General features: G+C 36.7%; 1 protein-coding gene across 3 annotated transcripts in view; it reads right to left on the minus strand.

Annotated features, from left to right (window-relative positions):
- TET1 (tet methylcytosine dioxygenase 1) overlaps positions 1-23,572 on the minus strand; it is a 113,044-nt gene that overhangs the window by 17,652 nt on the left and 71,820 nt on the right. For all 3 annotated transcript variants that reach the window (XM_079793631.1, XM_079793633.1, XM_079793632.1), the window contains 4 exons: positions 17,959-20,248; positions 15,469-15,559; positions 14,822-14,915; positions 3,961-4,172 (listed from right to left, as the gene is read on the minus strand). In XM_079793631.1, coding sequence (XP_079649757.1) covers positions 3,961-4,172; positions 14,822-14,915; positions 15,469-15,559; positions 17,959-20,248 — 2,687 coding nt within the window. The remainder of the gene's footprint in view (positions 1-3,960; positions 4,173-14,821; positions 14,916-15,468; positions 15,560-17,958; positions 20,249-23,572) is intronic.

Consider the following 23,572-nt stretch of genomic DNA (forward strand, 5'->3'; position numbering starts at 1 on the left):
AAGACTTAATAAAGAAAGAAATTAAAAAAAATACAGGTGGGCCCTGGCCGGCTTGGCTCAGTGGATAGAGCGTCAGCCTGCGGACTGAGGGGTCCCAGGTTCAATTCCAGCCAAGGGCACATGCCTGGGTTGCGGGCTCGATCCCCAGAAGGGGTGTGCAGGAGGCAGCCAACCAATGATTCTCTCTCATCATTGATGTTTCTATCTCTCCTTCCCCCTTCCTCTCTGAAATCAATAAAGAAATATATTTTAAAAAAAAAATACAGGTGGGAATGTCTGAAATCTGAAAAACAAACAAACACACAATGCTAACTGTACGTGAATATAATTAAACTAAATTAGGGGCCCAATGCACGACATTCATGCACTGGGGCAGGGTGTGTGTGTGTGTGTGTCTCCTCAGCCCAGCCTGTGCCCTTTCCCAGGTCGGGACCCCTGGGGGAGCAGACCTAAGCAGGCAGTTGGACATCCCTACCCCTCCCACGAGGAGTCCTTAGTGCTGCTGCAAATGAGGGAGAGGCTCCCGCCACTGGCAGCTGCACTCACCAGCCGTAAGCCATGAGCCCTGCTTCTAGTTTAGCAGAGCTCCACACTGCGGGAGCGCACTGACCGCCAGGGGGCAGCTCCTGCATTGAGCGTCTGACCCCTGGTGGTCAGTGCACGTCAAAGCGACCAGTCAATTTGCACATTAGCCTTTTATTATATAAGATTTTTAAATATTAAATAAAAAAATTTAAAATAAAATGTTCGCCGAAACCGGTTTGGCTCAGTGGATAGAGCATGTTTCTAACTCTCTATCCCTCTCCCTTCCTCTCTGCAAAAAATCAATAAAATATATTTAAAAATAAAATAAAATGCTCAAGATTGCAAATCTAAATAAACTGTAATAAATGATACAGATCTAAAACACTCATAACCTGTTTGATTTGAAGATGGTCTGAGAATGGAATATAAAGGGCCTGGATTTACATCCCAGGTCTATTCCCTACCAGAAATGAAAACTATAGCATTTCATGATCACTTCGGAATTTAACTCCTCCATCTATAAAACACATCAATATAATTTTCTGTGGCCTGAAAATAATAGTATATTGTATGTGAAGTCACTTAGAACTTCCAAAGAATACCTTAAGCAGTCAACATCTCCAAAATGGAATAAATGGACTCATAAGTCCTAATTTTATAGATTGAGTCTAGTATGCCAGTAATTCCTGAACTGAATTGAATGAGGCAAAAACAATCAGACAAGCCAAAACTGAGGAACACTGTACAAAATTAACTCATTCCTTTAAAAAATGTCAATGTCATGTAACATAAAGAAGTGAGATTAAAGGATTAAGCAACCAAAAGATAAAAAAACAACTTAATCCAACCAATCTGGGGTGAGGGAAAATTACTATATAGATTATTATTGGGAAACAGATATTTGAATATGAACTGTAGACTAGAACATTTCAATTATTTGTTTTAAATCAAAGTTAAATTTTCTGATTTTGATTATTATACTGGGTTTATGCAAAAGAATGCTTTAGGATATCTATATATATAAAAGTCTAAGTTGACTTGCACATGTGTGATACATATAAAGCCCTTGCTGGCACCAATCGCACATGTGTGTTTCAATCTGTCATTGTTGATCGAGAATTTGGTTGACACTTCTATTACAGAGAAAGGGCAAATAGCAATATTAAAATATTTATTGTAACTAATCTCCTTTCAATGTACATGAATCCGTGCACTGGGACACTAGTAACTTTTAAAGTATTATTTAGGGGAAAAAGGTTTTAAGTGAAGTGTGAAACTAGTTCACAAATAATACAGAAGAAAATATTTAAAAATCAGTAATAAAAATATGCATATATACATAAATGTGTGTATGTGCCTATGAGTATAAATGCAAATATAACAAACCATTAACAATTATGTAATCTAGGTAAGGGTTCATTTAAGCATTCTTACATATTTTCTATAAAAATAATTACTGAAAAAATGCTAGATCTACATTGGGTGAAATAGAACTATTGGATTCTTCAAAAGATTAAATAAGACAATATGTGTATCATTTAAAGCAGTGTCTGCAAATAAAAAATTGTGTACCCACATAAAATAATTAGCAGACATTAAAAATCATGTACAGTCCTAGCCAGTTTGACTCAGTGGATAGAGCGTTGGTCTGCACCAAAGGATCCTGGGTTTGATTACAGTCAAGGGCACATACCTTGGTTGCAGGATCCTCCCTAGCCTTCACCCTGAGTAGAGCACATGCAGGAGGCAACCAATAGATGTGTTTCTTTCACATCAGTGTTTCTCTCTGTCTTTCCCTCTCAAAAAAAACAACACTAATGGTAAAATATCCTCAGGTGAGGATTAACAACAACAAAAAAGATGTACACAAACTTGTGGCCATTGAAAAGAAAAATATAATGAAATGAAAATATAAGCATAAATGAACGCTCTGAGAAGTATACTAATTCATCTTGTGTGGGAATTAGAAGGAATGATGTTTTTATTATATTTTGTATAATGACATTTCTTCTTAAAAAGAGACCTATTTGAGGAAAACTACATAAAACACTCCTGAGGGACATACAAGGAAACTTGAAAAAACAAAACAAACAAACAAAAAAACCATTTATGGGATAGGAAGAATCATTACCATAAAGATGTCCATTTATTATAATTTAATGCAGTCCCATTAAAAATATAATTAGATTTATCTTAATACTACATAGTTGATTATGAAGTTCATTTGAAAGCACAAAGGGGGAAAAAAAAGGAATAAAAAGTCTTGAAAAACAGTAAGAATGGCAAGCTAGCCCTACCAAATATTAAAATATACGCCAGCCAGTGTGGTTCAATGGTTGAGCGTTGACCTATGAACCAGGAGGTCACTTGATCCCTTGTGTGTGTTGTGTAGGAGGTAGCCGATCAATGATTCTCTCTCATCATTGATATTTCTATCTCTCCCTTCCTCTCTGAAATGAATAAAAACACATTAAATAAAGTCTATACAATTTAAGAAATGTGGTACTCACTAGCTGAAAAGCCGAGACAATAATACAGCGTTCAAATACAGGAGAGTATTCAATTGCATAATTTCCATGTATAATTAAGTGGCATTTCAAATCAAGGACAATAAGGAGTACTCTTTACAAAGTAGTAGTGTTGGAATAAATGGAAAAAAGGATCTAAATGAATTTCTTCTTAATATTGACCAGCATAAATTTTAAATACAAAGATTTATGTTTTTAAATATTTATGATCTCAAAAATTCTAAAATAAAACAGGGTGAATTACTCTTTATCTTGAGAGATAGAAAAATACCCTTACCACCGAAACCGGTTTGGCTCAGTGGATAGAGCGTCAGCCTGCGGACTGAAAGGTCCCAGGTTCGATTCCGGTCAGGGGCATGTACCTTGGTTGCGGGCACATCCCCAGTGGGGGATGTGCAAGAGGCAGCTGATCAATGTTTCTCTCTCATCGATGTTTCTAGCTCTCTATCCCTCTTCCTTCCTCTCTGTAAAAAATCAATAAAATATATTTTAAAAAAAGAAAAAAACCCTTACATACCATTCAAAATTGAGACACAAATAAGGTTGAAGATTAAAAAACAGATCCTCTCTCTCACATTGCTGGAGGAAATGCAAAGTGGTACAGTCCCCTGTGGAGGAAGCTTTTCCTTTATGGAAAAACTAGTCTGCTCCGGATTCTTGAGGTGAGCAGGATCCAGTATCAAAGAAAGAATCAATAAAATAATATTCAAAGGGAGGATATCCTAAAATGGTCTTAACTCACTGTGAAAAGATATATTTCTCTAAAGAAATGGTCACTATTTTTAGTTACACAATATCTAGAATCTTGTTCTCCCATATAAATACTTGGTAATTAATGAACAATTTTACATTATATATATATAACAGAAGTCTGAATGTCAAGACAGTACGAAATAGATATGATTACTTTTCATTGAGAGTGCATCTGCGGTCTGTGGGATGGCCATTGTACGTCCGTAGGTTTTCGGTAAGCTCTGTGTACAATCTGTCTGCCATGGGAAGAGGAATGCCATCCCATACCAGGATCAGCACCACCGTCACGGCTGTTGGACAGTGGTGGCCGGTACGCTGCCGAACCAAACAAAGAATTTTCTCTTCTTCACTGCTTCTTCTTAAAACCTGCAAAAGCAGAATGTATTCACTGATGGAAAACAAGAAACCAAAAGTTAAACACAATGACTTTAAAAATTACTGTTTCACAAAGGGTCGCAGCCTATAGGACCTTCCGTTGTTAACCTAGCTTTCTCCAAATAACTCACCATAGAGTATCCGAGATGACTTGACTAACGAACAACAGACAGAAAAGAAATCTGCGGGATGTGGTTATTATTTGTAAAAGTAGACCAAAGCACTCTATTTATGTCACTGTTTTTTTTTTTTTTAATATATTTTATTGATTTTTTTACAGAGAGGAAGAGAGAGGGATAGAGAGTTAGAAACATCGATGAGAGAGAATCATCGATCAGCTGCCTCCTGCACACCCCCTACTGGGGATGTGCCCGCAACCAAGGTACATGCCCCTGACCGGAATCGAACCCGGGACCTTTCAGTCCACAGGCCGAAGCTCCATCCACTGAGCCAAACCGGTCCTGGCTATTTATGTCACTGTTGATACAGTTTGGCAAAAGAGGTACCAGAGGATGCTGTGGGGAAGAGTCTAACTAAGTTCTCGTACACCAATGTCACAACAGGACAAACCTAGTTAGATGAAAATAACCAAGGATTCCTAACATTAAGAATGAACTTGAGTAATCAAATTTAGCATCTGAAGAAAGTTATGGATCTTTTCCTTGAGTGGATGGCTGACTAAATAGAATAATGAACATAGAAAGCAATGTTCCTGCAATTTCTGTGATTTTTCTCTCCACATTGTCATCAGGGTTTATACCTATTTTATCATAAGATTAGAGTGTCCAGCTGCTATGTTCAATGTAAAACACAACATTTTTGAGTATTCATCCATTTAATTTACATTATATCATACCCATAGGGTATTAAGATGTTATTTACACAATCACATTTTCCTGTCTCCAGATGGTTAACAATCATTTCTATCAAGGCTTCCCTTGAGTAGAGCTGGTTTTAGAACCTTTCCCCTAAACCTCATTATTTATATATACTGTGTCAAACTAAGTGATACCAGATAACTTTCAAATTGTCAAGACTACAACAAAGTTCTATTGATCCATTCTTTGTATGAAAAATGCTAAAATATTATTTATTCACGGTATTTGTGCTTTTACCAGGTTTTCTACAAATTTCTTTCAATGAGCAATAGAAAATAAAGCATGAGTCTCAAAATTCAGGTGTAGGTTCAATAAATTGCTTAAGTATTACCATGACATGGATAATTGGGTCTATCCAAAATTCACATATGAAGTCCTAAATTCCAATGTGATTGTACTAGGAAGAGGGACCTTTGAAAGTCGATTAGGTCATAGACGGAAAGCCTTCAAGAATGGGATTAGTGTATAAAAAGAGACCCCATGGAGTTTCTGAGCTCCTTCAATTATGTGAAGACACAAAGAGAAGAGAGTCCTAAACCGACCATGTGGGCTCCCTAATTTCAGACTTCCAAAACCCATCACTATGACAAATAAATTTCTGTTCTGTGTAATCTATCTAGCCTGGTGTTTTTTCATAGCAGTCAAAACTGAGTAAAAGACCTCTGACAACTGTAAATACATTCAAGATGACCCAAAAAAATGGAGAGGGATACCATGTTGATGGATTAGTAAGTATTAATGTCAATTTTCCACAAATTTATTTTATTTTATTTTTAATTTAATCCCAATCAAAATCCTATCAACTTGTTTTGGTTTGGGTGAAAATTGACAAACTTATTTCTATAAAAATGCAAGGCGGGGGGGGGGGGGGGGGGGGAGATAAGAAATCAAACGAAGGACTTGTATGCATGCATATAAGCATAAACAATGGACGCAAAACTCTGGGGGGTGAGGGCATGTATGGGTGTGGGATGGGGGGGTAATGGTAAGATATGTACACATATAATACCTCAATAAAATAAAAACAAAAATTAAAAATAAAAAATAAAAAAAGAGGAAAAAAAAATAAAAAAAGAAAAAAAAAATGCAAAGAAACAATAAGAGCCAAGAAAAGGCAGAGAAAGTGATTAACAAGATATCAAGATCTATTGCAAACTATAGTAATTAAGTTAGTTTCAAATTAGTACAATGCCAGATGAAGAGATTAATGAAATAGAATAGTGAGTTCAGGAGATCAGTATAAAAATGATCACCTGACTTAGGACAAATTTGACAATGCAAAAAATCTTTTCAATAAACAGTACTGTGTAGATAGCTATATAGAAAAAAATGAATCTTGACCCTTACTTCACATGTGTAACTTGAGTTGTATTGTAGATCTAAAAATGAAAGACAAAGCAAAAAGTTTTTAAAAGAAAATAGCTTCATGACCTGCAAGCAGGTAAAACATTTAAAAATAGAATACCAAATTTAATTATTTACAAAGGAAAAAGTTAAGGTGGATTATTTTAAAATTAAGAACATCTATTCATCGAAAACATTAACAGGCAAAAGATAAGGCAAGCAAATGAGGGAAATATTTATGATAAATATATAATTTATAAAATAGTCTTATCCAAAATAAAGAACTTCTGCAAATGAGTAATAAAAACAAAATTAAATAGACACAATAGAATAGAATATCCAAATAGATGATGAGCTTAAGAAAATATAGTTAACATTATTAGCAAAGTAAAAAATGATTTAAAAGCACTACATATGTTGGTGGGGTTATAAAATGGAGCAACCACTATAGAAATTGTGGACGTTGCTAAAAAAACAACAAACAACAAAAACCCACAAATAGACTGCGGGGTATATACCCAAAAGAATTAATACAGCAGGGTCTTGAACAAATGTTTCCATATCCATATTCACAGTGGAAGCAGCCCAAATGTTGATTAATAAATGAATGGATAAACAAAAACAAAATTTGTATATACACAAAATGGGATATTATTCAGACTTAAAAAAGGGAATCCTTTCAAATACTACAACATGCATGAACCTTTAGGAAATGATACTCAGTGAAATAAGTCAGTTGCAAAAAGACCAATACTATATGATTCCACTTACATGAGTTATCTAAAGTAATCAAAGAGAAATGAAAATTGGAATGGTGGTTATCAGGAGCTGGGGTAATGGGAAAACGAGGAGTTATTTAATATAAAGTTTCATGTTTGCAAGAAAAAAGTTCTGGAGATCTCCTTCAAAACAATGTAAATGCTTGTAAAACGAATAACTACACTTTCTGATTAAAATCTCTATTTAAAAATTCATTGTATTGCTATCACTCTTAATATTTCCAAATTTTGACCCATGTTTAAAACCTACATCTGGTATTCTCAATAATCTTTAAAATCTTAGATAATAAAAGGGTAACGTGCAAATCAACTGAACAGTCGAATGACCAGTTGGACCTACCCCCTGGTGGTCAATGCACTCCCACAGGCGGAGTGCTGCCCAGCCAGAAGCCCAGAAGCAGGGCTCACAGCTGGTGAGCACAGTGACCAGTGGTCGGAGCCCCACCTGTGCGGGAGCGCTAAGGATGTCTGACTGCCTGCTTAGGCCCAATCCCTGCTGGATGTCTTAAGCTGTCAGTTGGACATCCATCGAAGGTTCCTGGACTGCAAGACCCTCCCCCCCACGTGCAGGAATCTCGTGCACCCGGCCTCTAGCTATTTGAATAAGAGAGTTCTGGGTCGATACTATTGTGATGTCTAATCTTCTCTCCTTCCTATTAATTTCTAAAGATATAAACAGCAAAAGCAAATATCAGGGGGGCAAATATTACTGCAATCAGATTTGGAGAGATAAATGAAGACCTGATGCTCTCAACTTTGAAAAGTAGCTTATAATTAAAAAACAGTTTCAGAAGAGCCTAGTTTGAGCCCCAATTTGAAATGCAGTAAATCTGTATAAAAGTATTTTATTCTATGCAGAAGGGAACTTTAAAAAAAATTTTTTCCCCATAAAGGATGTTATTGGATATAAAACCTAAAGATTAGATATTAATCTTGTATTAGGATTAGTTGTTCTAAGTTTATGTAAGATTTTAATAATAGAAGCTATGAAAGACAATTTACTGTGGTTAAGAAATACCTTTGTTTTGAAAACACACCAATGTATTTATGGTAAAGGGCATCTTGCTTACAAATCGATATTAGGGCATTCAGGAAAAATAGGAGGAAGAGCAAAGGAGAGAGAAGGAAGAAGAGGTAAAGATAAAGCAAAGCAAAGCAAATGTAGCAATACGTTACATCAGGGAAATGTCAATGAAGATTATCTGAAAATCTCTGTCCTGTTCAAGCAACTTTTGAGTAAGTCTGAAATTATTTCAAAATAATAAGTTAAAAAATATTGTTTTTGTGCTGGCCAAAGTTTTGGGAGTTTGGTGTTCATGGTCCTCAGTATTGGAAGACAAGCTCCAGGACAGAGTGACTGGATCAGTGGGGACATGCATAGCGGAAGAGACACGCTACAGGCAGGTATTTGGAATGGAAAGTACCAACTCCTGTGATGTGAAGGACAGGCCTCTGTCAGAAATGATACAAGAGCAAAGAATAAGTCTTTGCATAACCTGAGGGTGAAGAATGGGGGCATTTCTTGAATTGGAAAAAATATCTTTTCAGTTAAAGTCAATCTGTAGAACAATGAATAGTCAATGCATATTTAGGTTCAGGTAATATCCTAAGTAAATTAATGTGAATTAATAAGTATATAAACTTAGAAAAACTAATTAGCACCCATATCCAAAATACTGTCAAGAACAGGAAGATGTGCCCTAGCCAGTTTGGCTCAGTGGTTGAGCGATGACCTATGAACCAGGAGGTTGTGGTTCAATTCTTGGTAGGAACACATACCCAAGCTGCGGGCTTGATCACCAGTGTGGGGTGAGCAGGGATCAGCCGATGAATGATTCTCTCTCATCATTGATCTTTCTATCTCTCTCTCTATATAAATGAAATCAATAAAAATGTATTTATAAAAAAATCATAGCTAGGAGCAACTCTGAAATCAAGTGTGGGATTGCCAGAGATCACTGTTGAGTTTATCAATAATCATGTCAAAGACAAAGTAGATTAAATTTCAACACAAAATGATGGTGGCCAACAAAACAAAACAAAAACACCCAACCCATTAAGGTTATTTAAAGCTACATATATATATATATATATATATATATATATATATATATATATATATATAATAAAATGAACTTCATCCTTGAGGGTAATGATTTACTTCTTGATCTGGGTGGAGATTACATAGGTGTGTTCTCTTTGTACAACTTCACTGAACATTTATGACTTGTGTAGTTTTCTTTATGTACATTACTAGAGGCCCGGTGCATGAATTCGTGCAGGGTGGGGTCCTTCAGCCTGGCAGGTGATCGGGACCTATGAAGGGGGCCTGCTAGCAGGGAAGAGGGACCATGGGAGGTTGGCTGTGTGAGTGCACTGACCACCAGGGAGCAGCTCCTGCGTTGAGTGTCTTCCCCCTGGTGGTCAGTGCGTATCATAGCGACTGGTCAACCAGTTGTTCCGGCTGTTTGGCTGGAATGGTCAATTAGGCTTTTATATATATAGAGATAGATAGATAGATAGATAGATAGATAGATAGATAGATAGTTGAATAAAAAGTTCCCTTAAAAATGAACTCTAGCCGAAACTGGTTTGGCTCAGTGGATAGAGCGTCGGCCTGCGGACTCAAGGGTCCCAGGTTCGATTCCGGTCAAGAGCATGTGCCTTGGTTGTGGGCACATCCCCAGTAGGGGGTGTGCAGGAGGCGGCTGATCGATGTTTCTCTCTCATCGATGTTTCTAACTCTCTATCCCTCTCTCTTCCTCTCTGTGAAAAAATCAATAAAATAAAAAATAAAAAAAAAGAACTCTAAGTGACTAAGCTAACATAAAAGTAGTGCTAATAGTATTTTAGCAGACAATAGGTTTAAGTAAAGAAAAATGTTTTATAAAAAAACCCCAAAAGTCAGTTTAACATCACTGACAACATCAACGTATTAGCTTTTGCCTAATTTTCATTGCCAAAGCATAAAATGGTCTTCTCACAAGTCAAGCACAACACCAGCGATTCCCTTTATTACATTGACATGTTAATATATGAAGAGGTGCCAAATTTGGGCACAAATATAAGCAGCACCATGGTACAGGCCAAAGACTATCAAGTCAGGGATCAGGCAGAGCCTTAGAACAAAAGAAACAAAAAGGGAAAGTTTATGTCATTGTATAAATCTGGGGAGGGTGGGGAGAATAGTGTGAATTGCTTTGACATAGGAGCTATCTGTACAGCCTGTCTGAATTCTCCTCCCTGCTCTTGCCATTACTCCAAAGCTAAATTGGGGAGGGGAGAATAGTGTAAGGATTCAATAGAGCATAGTATAGCCCTGACTGGTTTGGCTCAGTGGATAGAGCATTGGCCTGCAGACTGAAAGGTCCCAGGTTCGATTCCAGTCAAGGGCATGTACCTTGGTTGCGGGCACATGCCCAATAGGGGGTGTGCAGGAGGCAGCTGATTGATGTTTCTCTCTCATAGATGTTTCTAACTCTCTATCCCTTTCCCTTCCTCTCTGTAAAAAAAAAAAAAAAAATAAAAATATATATATATAAAGAAATATAGAGCATAGTATATTCAAGAGACTGTATCATCCAAATCTAAGTGAAGAGATAACGAGTCCCTGAGAAAATGCAAAGTGACAGTAGAGAAGAAGAGTATGAAACATCTGGCAAAGTCTAACAATTTTGGGTGTTAATGACCTCCTGGAAAAGAAACATTTCAAGGAAAGAAGAAAACAGTAATTAAGGATAAAGGCAAAACAATGTGAGTAGCTCACTAAATTTTGCTGCCCAATCAGAATTGGCTGCTAGACTTTTTGTGTGTGACCCCTAAAAGGGGAAGCAATAACCCATTCTTTCAAGACAAGGTACCATGGTAAAAATATAAAAGAAGCCCTACTGGGTTGGGCTCAGTGGACAGAGCATTTGCCTGCAGACTGAAGGATCCCAGGTTCGGGTCCGAACAAGGGTACATGCCCAGGTTGTGGACTCTATCCCCAGTGTGGGGCATGCAGGAGGCAGTCAATCAATGATTCTCTCTCATCATCAAAGTTCCTATCTCTCCCTTTCCCTTCTTCTCTGAAATCAATAAAAATATATCTTAAAAATAAAAATAAAATAAAAGCATGTGCAATTAAAATTATACATTTACAAAAGAATCCAACCAATTACTAACAAATAAGTCTGCACACAGACATGAAATCACACAATGTTTAAGTTAGTTTAATATTAAATACATGACAAATGCACACTATGCAAGGTGAAAGTATATTTGGGGAAATGAAATCCATTAGTTGAACATTTACTAGATTTCTTATTTTAAAATGATTTATCTCCATTTCCTTTAACCCCTTTTAAAAAAATAAATCCTGTATGAAGGATCCATATGTAGGACTTAATTATTCAGAAACCTAATCCTTTCACTCAACTTTTCATTTAATTTCTATCAATAGTTCCAAGGTGTGGGGTGAACAACTATAGCAGACTATTAATTCTAATCCTCAAAACTTTTCCATGCCACAGAAAAGAAAAAAGAAAAATTAATACCACAGAAATAAAACTTAGTAAGTGTTGACTATGTGCGTGGCATTGCTCCAGGTACTAACAATGAGCAATATGAATATTTATTTATTTATTTATTTACTTTTTTTAAAAAATATATTTTATTGATTTTTTACAGAGAGGAAGGGAGAGGGATAGAGAGCCAGAAACATCGATGAGAGAGAAACATCGACCAGCTGCCTCCTGCACACACCCCACGGGGGATGTGCCCGCAACCAATGTACATGCCCTTGACCGGAATCGAACCTGGGACCCCTCAGTCCGCAGACCGACGCTCTATCCACTGAGCAAAACCGGCCTTGGCGAATATTTATTTTTTATAAGAGAACATTTATTGGGTAAATTGCCAAAATAAGCATTTTAAATAAGATAAGTTGGAAAGTTTGCAAGAAGTTTAACATTATGGTTTTTCTAACATCTATCTTCATTTGACACCTACTTCATTAATTATGACAGATATGTAGAATTAACGCTTGGTTTTGTGATCAAGATTATACTTTTGAATTGTCATTAGTAAATATCAAAATTTTTAAGTTGGTAAGCAAATGTTCTTTATTTAATTCCTTATCCCTGGATTGTCTTTGTGAAAAGGGCCAGATATATATCACTATATATCAAAATATTCCATATAATCTGAATATTGCAAAAGGAAAATAAGAAATTAATTTTGCTGCAGCTGCTGCATTGAAAAGTACTAAATACTCTTCTTTGTACCTAACAACCCTTGAAGAAGAGTTATACCAAAAGAGGACTTTAACAGAAAGTTATCAAAATCTTTAGGCTGCAGACCCCATACAGTATGTTTTAATTAAAAAAAAAAAAAAATATATATATATATATACACACCCAAATTCTATCAATGTAAGTATTCTTATTGCATTACAGAAGTTTTCAAAGACAGGAAGGATCATTTAAAATCCCAAAACTGCCTTAGCTGGTTTGACTCAATGGATAGAGCATCGACCTTTGGACTAAAGGGTCCCAGGTTGATTCTGGTCAAGGGCACATGCCCGGGTTGTGGGCTCGATCCCTAGTGGGGAACATGCAGGAGGCAGCCAGTCAATGATTCTCTCTCATTACTGAGGTTTCTATCTCTCTCTTCTTTCCTCTCTGAAATTAATAAAAAATATTTTTTAAAAATCCCAAAACTTAATCCAGCTTCCCTGTTCTTTTTGGATCACTCTGTCCAAGGAAAGCTTGCTGACATAACCTGAGGATATTTTTGGTGTACAGGATGATGCTCCAACTAGCTGAGCCACCCAGCCAGGGCTAACCTGAGGATATTTTTACCCTTTGCTGCTTAACAGACAAATAAGTACAGGACTCAGAAATAATGAACATATACTGTATAGATAATGAACATTGAACCATCAGTGCCAAATATTGAGAATAAAACCCTGCTGTTTAATTAAGCAAATGTGCAAGGTACTATGTGCATTATTTTGTAAATAAAGATTGACAAAGTCAAGGGCTTCCCCTGTAGAAAAGACAGGACTAAAGTAGATAGATGTAGTAGGTATGGGATATATTGGATAGGGCTGAGATAGATATATTTAACTAAGCCGATGAATGTAGTATTCTTTTTTAAAAAAAAACGTATTGTTATTGATTTCAGAAAGGAAGGAAAGAGGGAAAGAGAGATAAAAACATTGGTTGCCTCCTACACTGGGGAATGACCTCATAACCTATGCATTGATTGATCAGCCGCCTCATGCCAAGGATCAAGCCAACCTGACCAAGAACTGAACCTCGAACCCCTGGTTCAACTCATCAGTTGATGCTCAAGTACTGAGCAGCACCGGCTGGGCCAATGTAGTATTCTGACATGTTGATATTTAGTGAAAATGACTAAATATCAACATGTCAGAATACTACATTAGCGCGGTCTCGAAGATGTCCCCTATAATCACCACCACCTGGTCTTTATGCCCTTCCATAGTTCCTCCTGCATGGAATAGGCGCAATGATGGGCAACCTTTTGAGCTTGGTGTGTCAAACTTCGCCAAAAATCTGAGCATAACTCGGGTAGTATGTTACTTTGAGGAAAAAACTAACTCCAAGACTCTAGTCGCAAATGTTTCATCCTCAGGAGCAGCAAATGTTACATCCTCGGCATGCGGCCGCGTGTCATCAGAAATGGCTACGCGTGTCAGTGCTGACACGCGTGTCATAGGTTCGCCATCACTGGAATAGGGCTTACTTGTGTAGCCACTTCCAAGGCTCATGTCACAAGAGACATTGTGGCTTCCTCCATGTTATCCTTTATTGATTCACTCTGGGGAAACCAAGATGCTCTGACAGGAGAAAGCACTTTAAGATGTATTTTAAGGAAATGAAGCCACTAGCAAACTGTCACTAAGAAGCAACAGGTAACTAATCCAGACCTTATCAATTACCTTCCTAGAATGCCCTTTTTAAAAGCATAAATCAGTGAGATAACACACCCCTAATTAAAATACATCAAAGGCTTTATGTTGTGTGTAAACTAAAACTCTAATTCCTTACCATGACCTATGAAACTATTCATGCCCTGGTTTCTACCAACCTTTATACCTTCACCTGCTTCTGTTTGTTACCTCCTCAACTTCACTCACCCTCTAAGATTAATGAGGAATGTACTCCCTTCCTTGACCTTTACACATGTTCTTTGCTTATACATGCTCTTCCCTACATTCTTGGGGGTATTCTTTGCAAACTCAGATCTCAGTTTAAATGTTCCCCTCCCAGAGAGGGCTTTCAATCATTATGAGAAACCCCTGGAAAGTTCTCACTAATGAGACGAACAAAATAAAGAATATAAAATTGGAGTTAGTCTGGTAGACTAAGTATATGAAATGAAAGAAATTAAAAGTATAAAATTTGGAAAGGGGAATAAATTACATGATTGTACATCTCAGATACACAAGAGAAATAAACTGGAAAACCATAAATATGTAAACTCTATGGCAGGAGGCTGCCAATTGATGTTTCTCTCTCATCAACGTTTCTATCTCTCTATTCCTCTCCCTTCTCTCTCTAAAATCAATGAGAACAAAGTTTTATACATGGAAAAATCCAATTTGAGAAATGTATAAATACAAAATACTTACCCACTTAGCGACAGGACATCCACGAGAGCTTTTCGCTTCTTTTCCGGTATATATTACTTTTTCTATCCTTACTGCACTTCCTTTTTGCCCATACCTGAGTATAAAACACAGTGAAAAGAAAATAATTGCAATATATACTTTTTAACATCTTAATGTGCATAAGATATGGATTTATAAAAGTACAAAAATCAAACTCTCGTCATTATTTATTTTTGTTAAAAACTTAGTTTCATGTGGCAGATATTTTGTTATATCCAGTTTTTTACTTATCCTTAAATATCACTCTTTAAAAGTGGCCTGGCTCCCAGACAGACAAAAAGAATGTTAATGGTGTTGATGGAGGTAATTTGAACTATTTCTACTATTATTATGCAATAATATAAAAAACCGAATATTTCTGAAAAAAATTTTTTTAATTTAACGAAGACAGCCTTGCTTTTTGAGTGTCTTGTTGAGTGCCCAATGGCTCTTGTGATGAGTGGCTGAGCAGGGACACCAGGAAGCGATTCTCGTCCTGGGCCCTAAGAAACATCCATCTCATATTCCTGCAGGTGTTCCATTCATCTCATGTTTATTCCCAGAGATAATTCCTCTGCATTGAGTCTGGTCCACAATAATGATTTTAACAGGGAAGCATATTTCCTCACCTATTCTCCATGATTTCCCTGACAGCAGCAACATTTGGTCCTGCCCCAAGGTGCGTATAATATGGGCCTTTTTCTCTGTGTATAACTCGATCTGTGGAAGGAATAAGATTATTAGACCCAAAGTTTTACAGAACCTCATAGGGGCAAGGAAGAGCTAATTTATAGTTTTGGGGTGTTTTTTTTCTTTCCAATTCAGAAGAATGAATCTTAACAAGGTTTTGGTAAGCTTTGTCTATTAATATCTAGGGCAATGAGCCCTGAATTTATTAACTTTATGTTCCTAATTCATTTTTCGTCTGAGAATCAGAGGGGGGAAATATATTTTAAGACGTGGGTCATATTTATTCTCTTAATTTCTTGCTTTTAAGAAATCTATTAATAATTGAGGTACAAAATTCAAATTTATCCAAGAACAATATATTTAAAAGCATGGTTTCAGAATCCTATTAATTGAGCCCAACAGTTTCACTACTAAGGATCTGCGCTAGTCTACAATTGCGCAATTATGTATTTATAATGCAAATGTACACAAGAATGTTCCTAGTTACAATTATTTGTAATATCGAAAGAGAGAAAACCTTAACATCTGTCAATAAGTGATAGGTTAAATAAGTTAGGAGATGTTTATATGGTGGAAAACAATAAAGCTATTAAAACAATACAATAATATTTACAATCACTGTAAAAAAATCAAAGAAATTCTAAAACAACATTTTTATTTTTTTTAATTACAGTATAAATTCTATTATTTTGTATTAGTTTCAGGTGTACTAAAAATCTAAGAATTCTTAAGGTAAAAAATTTAAAACAAATTTAAAGTCAGTATAATGTTAATTCATGTAGAAAAACAGTAACAAGCTTTATTTTTAGAAGATGTTTGCATCACAATTCCGTACTATTTGAAGTTTTGTGAATTACAGATTTATTAGAAAACAGTGTTTCTAACTTGGTGTCTTGAATCATGCCTAACTAGAATCACTGTGGAATTATTATTGGCCTGGGTGTACCCGCCTACACCGAAATGTCATCACTGAACTATTTTGATTGGGCACCAAATACAACTTGGGGTTAAGTTCTGTGGCTTCTCCACCAAGACATATTGAATAGATTTCAATTTATTACTAGTTATCTAGAACACTGGTTCTTAATCAAGGGTGAATTTTCCTTGGTGGGACATTTGACAATGTTTTTGGCTGTGACAACTGGGCAGGGGTGTGTGTGTGTGTGTGTGTGTGTGTGTGTAGGCCGCAATACCACTAAACCGTGACAATGCATGTCTCCCTACAATAAAGAATTATTCCCTCTAAAATGCCAATAGTGATAAATTTTAGGAACCCTGACCTAGATAGAGGTTATTACCCTTATTTTACTAGAACATAATACCTCCAGGGAAATCCTTTACCCTTCCATGTGATGGTCCCACTTGGGATGATTTCTGAGTGAATCTGCTTTTTGTTTATCTTCTTTAAGTTCCTATTTCTATAGAATGAGCACAATAACCTCACATGTAATTATTATAGGAAAACACAATTCCGTGACCACTGTAGATACTCAATAAACTTGGATGCCTCGCTGTCTGAACTCCTACACTGTGACTAGTTACTATGTGTAAGGAAAGAGTCTTCAAACTTGACAATCATCCCATTGAAGCTGTGCACAGGGCAGCATTAGACTATCTCAGGTGTATAAACTTTACAGATGTTTTTTTCCATTTGTCATGACATTCAGAAAATAACTTTTAATATTTGACCTCAGATTTTTAAGCAACAGATGGTGACTATTGACAACTGAGCCACAATGGCCAGGAGAAACAACTCAATATTTTAAAACTCCAAAAGGTTTGCAAATTCTTCAACTAGTCAGTATGATGAATTTTTCCCATATACTGTGCAGGCAGACCCTTTATATTGCAGAGCATAAAAGCACTAGGCACTAAAAAAGAAATATCCCAGTTATAGCTCTTGACTGGGGGTAGCAATTACAGAATATTTTTTTTACGGTCATTTGTTAGTTTGTAGATATATTTTACATTCTCTGTATGCATGTTATATCTCACAATAAAAAAAAATATTTTTTAAGCAAAAAGCTTATAGGTTTGAAATCCTTTTGCGCTCAACCACTGAGCCACGCTGGCCAGGCATTTTTTAAATATAGGAATAAACTGTAATAAAGTATAAAAGGAATTCATTCTTATGATCTTCAGAATAAACAATTGGAGACATTTAGCCTTGAGTGAAATCAGCTAATTTTCCACTTGAGAAAGTTTCCTGATTAGGAGTTGAATTTCCAATTTACCTGAGCAGCATCATTAAAGGTCTGACAGAAAAATGTGTAGTGTAGAATTATGTAGTCCACCTTAGCTAGAATATGAATAGGGACAAAATGCCATATGTAAAATACAACAAACAAAACATGATTTGGTCACGACTGGGGGCAATTAAATGTAGGTAAAAGAAGAAACACACACACCATACATACACATGCACTTACTAAGGCAGTTGCAGCTTGGCAATTCAGAATCTTTTGTTGTAGACAGCAGGTTTCTTGTAGAATTAGTTAAAAAGTTCATAGCATAATTATGAAAATTATGTGCATTTTCTACTGGGGAAACTTCGGATGCTCCAACTCTAGGTAAAGAGACGTCTTCTTCATTTGTGGTCGAAACCACTGTGATTCCACCTGAACATTCTACATTTACATTCCTGAGAACTTGTCCTGGGTCTGATGAGGGGGTCTCATGAGAGGTGCTAGGCAAAGCTGGCAGGCTCGGATGCATAAGTTGCTCTTCAGCATCCTGCTGGAACTGTGTTTGGTCATAGTTAGCCATCACATTAGCACACTGATTAGTGGGAGAGGAGGACTGGAGTGAAGGATGAGCTTTCTGATTGACATGCACGATGGGCTGTACCTGAGAATCAGGAACTTCTCCTGTCAACGCCTGCCCATTGGATTCGGTTTGTAAATGGGAGATGGAGTGAGAATCCAACGGATCAACGTTCATCATTTCTTCCTGTTCTACTTCATAATTTCGCTCGAATTTTATCTGAGCAAGTGGAGGAAATAATTTCTTGTGTTTTGAGGCTGACTTTTTTGGAGTGAGTGGTGCCCGTACGGGAGTTACAGGAGGAACTTTCCCCAACAGAATAGGGAAATCACGTGGACCGAATTGACCAAATCTTTGAAATTTAGACGCTATCCAAATGTCATGTAACCTATTATACTCAGATGACAACTGTTCCTGCTTTTTCTGACCATTTTCTTGACAACCTGTGACCGCAGGCTTCTTCTTCCGCCGTTCTCTGGATGGAGTAGATTTTGTCTTTTTCCGGGTTTTGTTCTTTTGCTTTGTTGATGAGCCATGATTATTTTTTACACTGGACCGTGGTTTCGGTTTTATTTTGTTCTTCTCCTGACTGTGTTTTTGCACATTACACACAAGGTTTGTTGATGTACTTGCTTCATTTGTTTCCTCTGGTTTTGGACAACTGAATTTGATTACTGAGGCAAGTTGTGTCAACTGTGTAGCAACATCTTCCTCTATTTGACTATGAACTGTCTCTTGACAGGATGATGGATCATCCTTTAAATCCAACTTGTTGCTGCTGTCCAGTAACTGGTTGCAGGACCCCAATTCATCACTTGTGGGTGGCAACTCGTGCAAATTTCCTGAACAGCTCTCAAGAATACTACTACTTTGAACAGCATTTTTATTGGTGTCCCTTTCAGATGAACTAGAACTTGGTGTAAAAAGAGACGTGGAATTTTCTGCATTTGAATATTCCTGTGGCTTCGTGGATACTTGGTCAGTAGCTGAGCTGTTATGTGACACGGAAACGCTACTTTGGCCATTGAACAGCACCGTGTTGCCTGAACTCTGCTTCTCTACAGATGGACAATGGAAAAGGCTTTGAGGTGCCCCCTGCAAAAACCGTTCTTGGAGGTCCTTTCTTATAGAACAGAATAAAGCTGTATAGTTATTAAGCACACTAGCTGACATCTGCTTGTTTTCTTCAGACTTCGATGTTGAGGAATTTCCTGCAGGGGTTCCGGAAAGCTGAGCCAAAGCTTCTATAACATCCACTTGCTCCTGCGTTAATGTCCTGTCTGTCACTAGGGATAGAAGATTTTGTTGAACTGGAGATCCATGTTTTGGCTCTGTACTTGGTATATCTTCTAGAGATTTTGGTTGATCACTTTCAGTGGGTGTACTAGTAGGACTCTTGCAGCTGAAATCTGCAGGATCAGGAAAAGACGCAGAGTCAGGCTCCTGGAAGACTAAGCCATCGCTTCTCCCCGGAAGATGATCGCTTGCATTAGCAGCAGCGGAGCTCATGGCATTGTTCTGGTTTGCAGTGTCTAGCGAGGGTTTACAGGAGTTGTTTTCAGACACCTTGTCCCATTCTTCAATGTTGAATTTTTTAAAAGACACATCTGTTTCCGTTGGTAAGTAGTGTACATTTTTAATGCCATTTGTTACCGTTTGTGCAAACAAAATTTGAGGTTGAGGGAGGACTTCTTTCATGTCATCTTCAGAGTTTCCCAGTTTTTCCCCTCCTGTCACAATTGCCGTAACCTCTCCTTTGACGTGATCTGTTAAATGGGATTTCTTGCTCTGCGTCCACTTCTCCACTTCAATACCTGTCATACTTGCGTCATTTTCAGTTACATTTTCAGGGGGATGTGGGTTCAGTTCCAAGCTTTTTTCTTCCCCATGACCACATCCACTGTAGTCCATGGATACTGACTTGGGGCCATTTACTGTTTTGTTTTTAAAATCTGCCTGTAAAACAAACACAGCAAATATTCACATTACCCATATAATATTTCAATAAGAGCCATTGGAACTTAACAATTCAAGAGAAAATAAATGTGAAGCCCCAGAGAATATTATTTTCACTTTTACATGTTCAGAGAAGTCATAAAATACCAATAAGAGGTAGGTAGAGAGAAAGGGGGGGGCGGGGGGGGGAGTAGAAACTATCATACTCTCTTGCCTGTTAATTTAATTGTTTGGTCTATTCATGTTTTTCCAAATGAAAATTTAAAATAATTATAAATTGGTACCATTCAATGGCCAACTTCCGTTATTTTAATGCAAAGTGCACTGAAGTAGGAAATGTATAAATCCTAAGTATATAATGTTGAATTTTCCCAAAAGAACACCTATATGCCAAGAATCCAATCAAGAAATATCCTTCCAGTCATCATTCCAGTGCCAAGGCAAACCATTGCTTTGACATCATAGATTTCTTTTGCTTATTATTAAACTACATAATTGACTGCCATTCACTCAAAATTATATTTGTGAGAGTTATCCATTTAAATATCTCAGTACGAGCCATTGGAACTTCACAACTTGTTAAGAACACTTGTAATTCATGGTTTTGTATAGTAATTCGTTATATTAATCTTTCAATTGTAGATGCCCATTTAAGTTGTTTCTAGTTTTTGACTATTACAAGTATACTCCTATAGTTTTATTATATGCATTGTGTGGAGTGAAAATGCTGGGTGCTAGAGTGGGTGAATATGTCCGTATATCTTCAACTTTAGTACATAGGGCAAAAATTTTTCTAAAATGGTTATCAATACACTTTCAGCCAATAATTATGAGAGCTCCAATTCTTCTACATTCTCATTAACAATTAGTATTTTCTGTCTTTTCATTTTGGTTATTCTGGTGAGTGGGTAGTGATACAATTCCTTTGAAAATTTATTCTGAGATAAAATTCTAATAAAATAAAATTCAATGTAATCATTTAAAATTGTGCATTACTGTTGTTTTTAGTACATTCACAATGCTGTGCAAAAACTGACTTATCTAATTCTAGAATATTTTCATCATCAAAAGAGAAACCTTATACCCACTAAGAAATCATATTCGAACTGGCCGACGTGTCTCAGTGGTTGAGCATCATGGTTCCATTCCTAGTCAGGGCACATGCCCAGGTTGCGGGCTCGATCCCCAGTGTGGGGCGTGCAGGAGCAGGAGGCAGCTGATCAATGATTATCTCTCATCATTGATGTTTCTATCTCTCTCTTCCTTTCCCTTCCTCTCTAAAATCAATAAAAAAGTATTTTTTTAAAAATGGACATGATAATGATTGTACAACCTTATTAATATACTAAAAGCCAATGTATGAAATATTTAAAACACCGATGTCAGGAGCAAAGAGAAAGATAACTTCTATACTGCTAACATTTAAACATGGCACTGGATGTTCTATTCAATGCCAAGGTGAGAAAAAAATGAAAATAAAAAATTAGGACATGTATTGTTGAATAAAGATGATACAACTGACTCCACAGAGAAACCAGGAGCATTTATTAAAAACTTATCAGAATTCAGAATTGCAATAGATATATCCAGGATATAAAATATGTAAGAATTATCCAATTGTATACAACAATCTTAGGAGAAAAAACTATATCTAATTCTTTTTTTAAATATATTTTATTGATTTCTTATAGAGAGGAAGGGAGAGGGATAGAGAGTTAGAAACATTGATGAGGATGAGAGAGAACATCGATCACCTGCCTCCTACACACCTCCTACTGGGGATATACCCTTGACCGGAATTGAACCTGGGACCTTTCAGTCTGCAGGCGGACGCTCCATCCACTGAGCCAAACCGGTTAGGGCTAATTCTTTTTTTTTTTTTTAATTTGTTGATTTGACAGAAACATTGATTTGTTATTACACTTATTTATGCATTCATTGGTTCCTTCTGTATGACATAGAGACTAAATAAAATTAGAAATGAAAACGATGAAGTAACAACTGATACCACAGAAATACAAAGGATTTTAATAAAAGACTATGATAAACTATATGCCAACAAGCTGGACAAAATGAACAAATTCTTAGAAAAGTACAATCTTCCAAAACTGAATTAGGAAGAATAGGCTCATAACAACTGATGAAATTAAAGCAATAATAATAATAATAATAAAACTCCCAGCAAACAATAGCCCTGGTCCGAACAGCTTCACAGGGGAGTTGTACCAAATATTCCAAAGAATTAACACCTATCCTCCTCAAACTATTCCAAAAAAAAATCAAAGAGGAAGGTACACTTACTTCTAAGCTCTTTTTTATGAGGCCAGCATTATCCTAATTCCAAAACCAGGTAAGAAAGAGATTTACAGGCCAATATCTATGATGAACAAAGATGCTAAAATCCTCAACAAATATTAGCAAATCGGATCCAGCAATATATTAAAAAGATCATGCCTGGCTGGTGTGTCTCAGTGGTCAGTGTCAACCTCTGAACCAGGAGGTCAGAGCACGTGCCCGGGTTGCATGCTTGATCCACAGCAGGGGGTCTGCAGGAAGCAGCGGATCATGATTCTCTCTCATCCTTGATGTTTCTATCTCTCTCCCTCTCCTCCTCCTCTGAAATCAATAAAACTATATATATTTTAAAAGATCATACAACATGACCAAGGGGGATTTATTCTAGGGATGCAAGACTGCTACAATATTCGCAAATCCATAAATGTGATACATCACATAAATTGAAAGACTAAATCACACAATCGTATCGATAGATGCAGAAAAAGCATTCAACAAATTCCAACACCCATTTTTGATAAAAACTCTCAGCAAAGTGGGAATACAAGTAAAGGGATCATACCGCAAAATAATAAAGGCCATATATGACAAACCTACAGCCAACACGATAGTCAATGGGCAGAAACTAAAACCATTTCACAAAAACAGGAGCAAGACAGGGATGTCCACTTTACCAATTCTTATTCAACATAGTGCTGGAACTCTGTGCAACTGGGCCTGCAAACGAGGTAAGTGCCCTTGACTGGAATCAAACCCTTCAGTCCACAGACTGATAGTGGTTACAGTAAACCGGTTAGGGCGAGAGTTTCTAATCATGTAAAAGGGCTCCACAAAATTAATAAGGAAAATGATTCAATATAATCATAGTGAGTAAAGAATGGAAATATTCACTCAAGTTGAAATTCAAAGAATCAAAACCTACTTAAATGCGAGAAGAAAAGCAAATGCATATAAACACCTTTCATCCATCCAAATGGCAAAAACAAAAAGATAGAAATATATGTAAGCCAATTATAATGTAACTGAACA

The sequence above is a fragment of the Cnephaeus nilssonii genome, assembly GCF_951640355.1.
Source record: "Cnephaeus nilssonii genome assembly, chromosome: 16".
In the NCBI taxonomy this organism is placed as follows: domain Eukaryota; kingdom Metazoa; phylum Chordata; class Mammalia; order Chiroptera; family Vespertilionidae; genus Cnephaeus; species Cnephaeus nilssonii.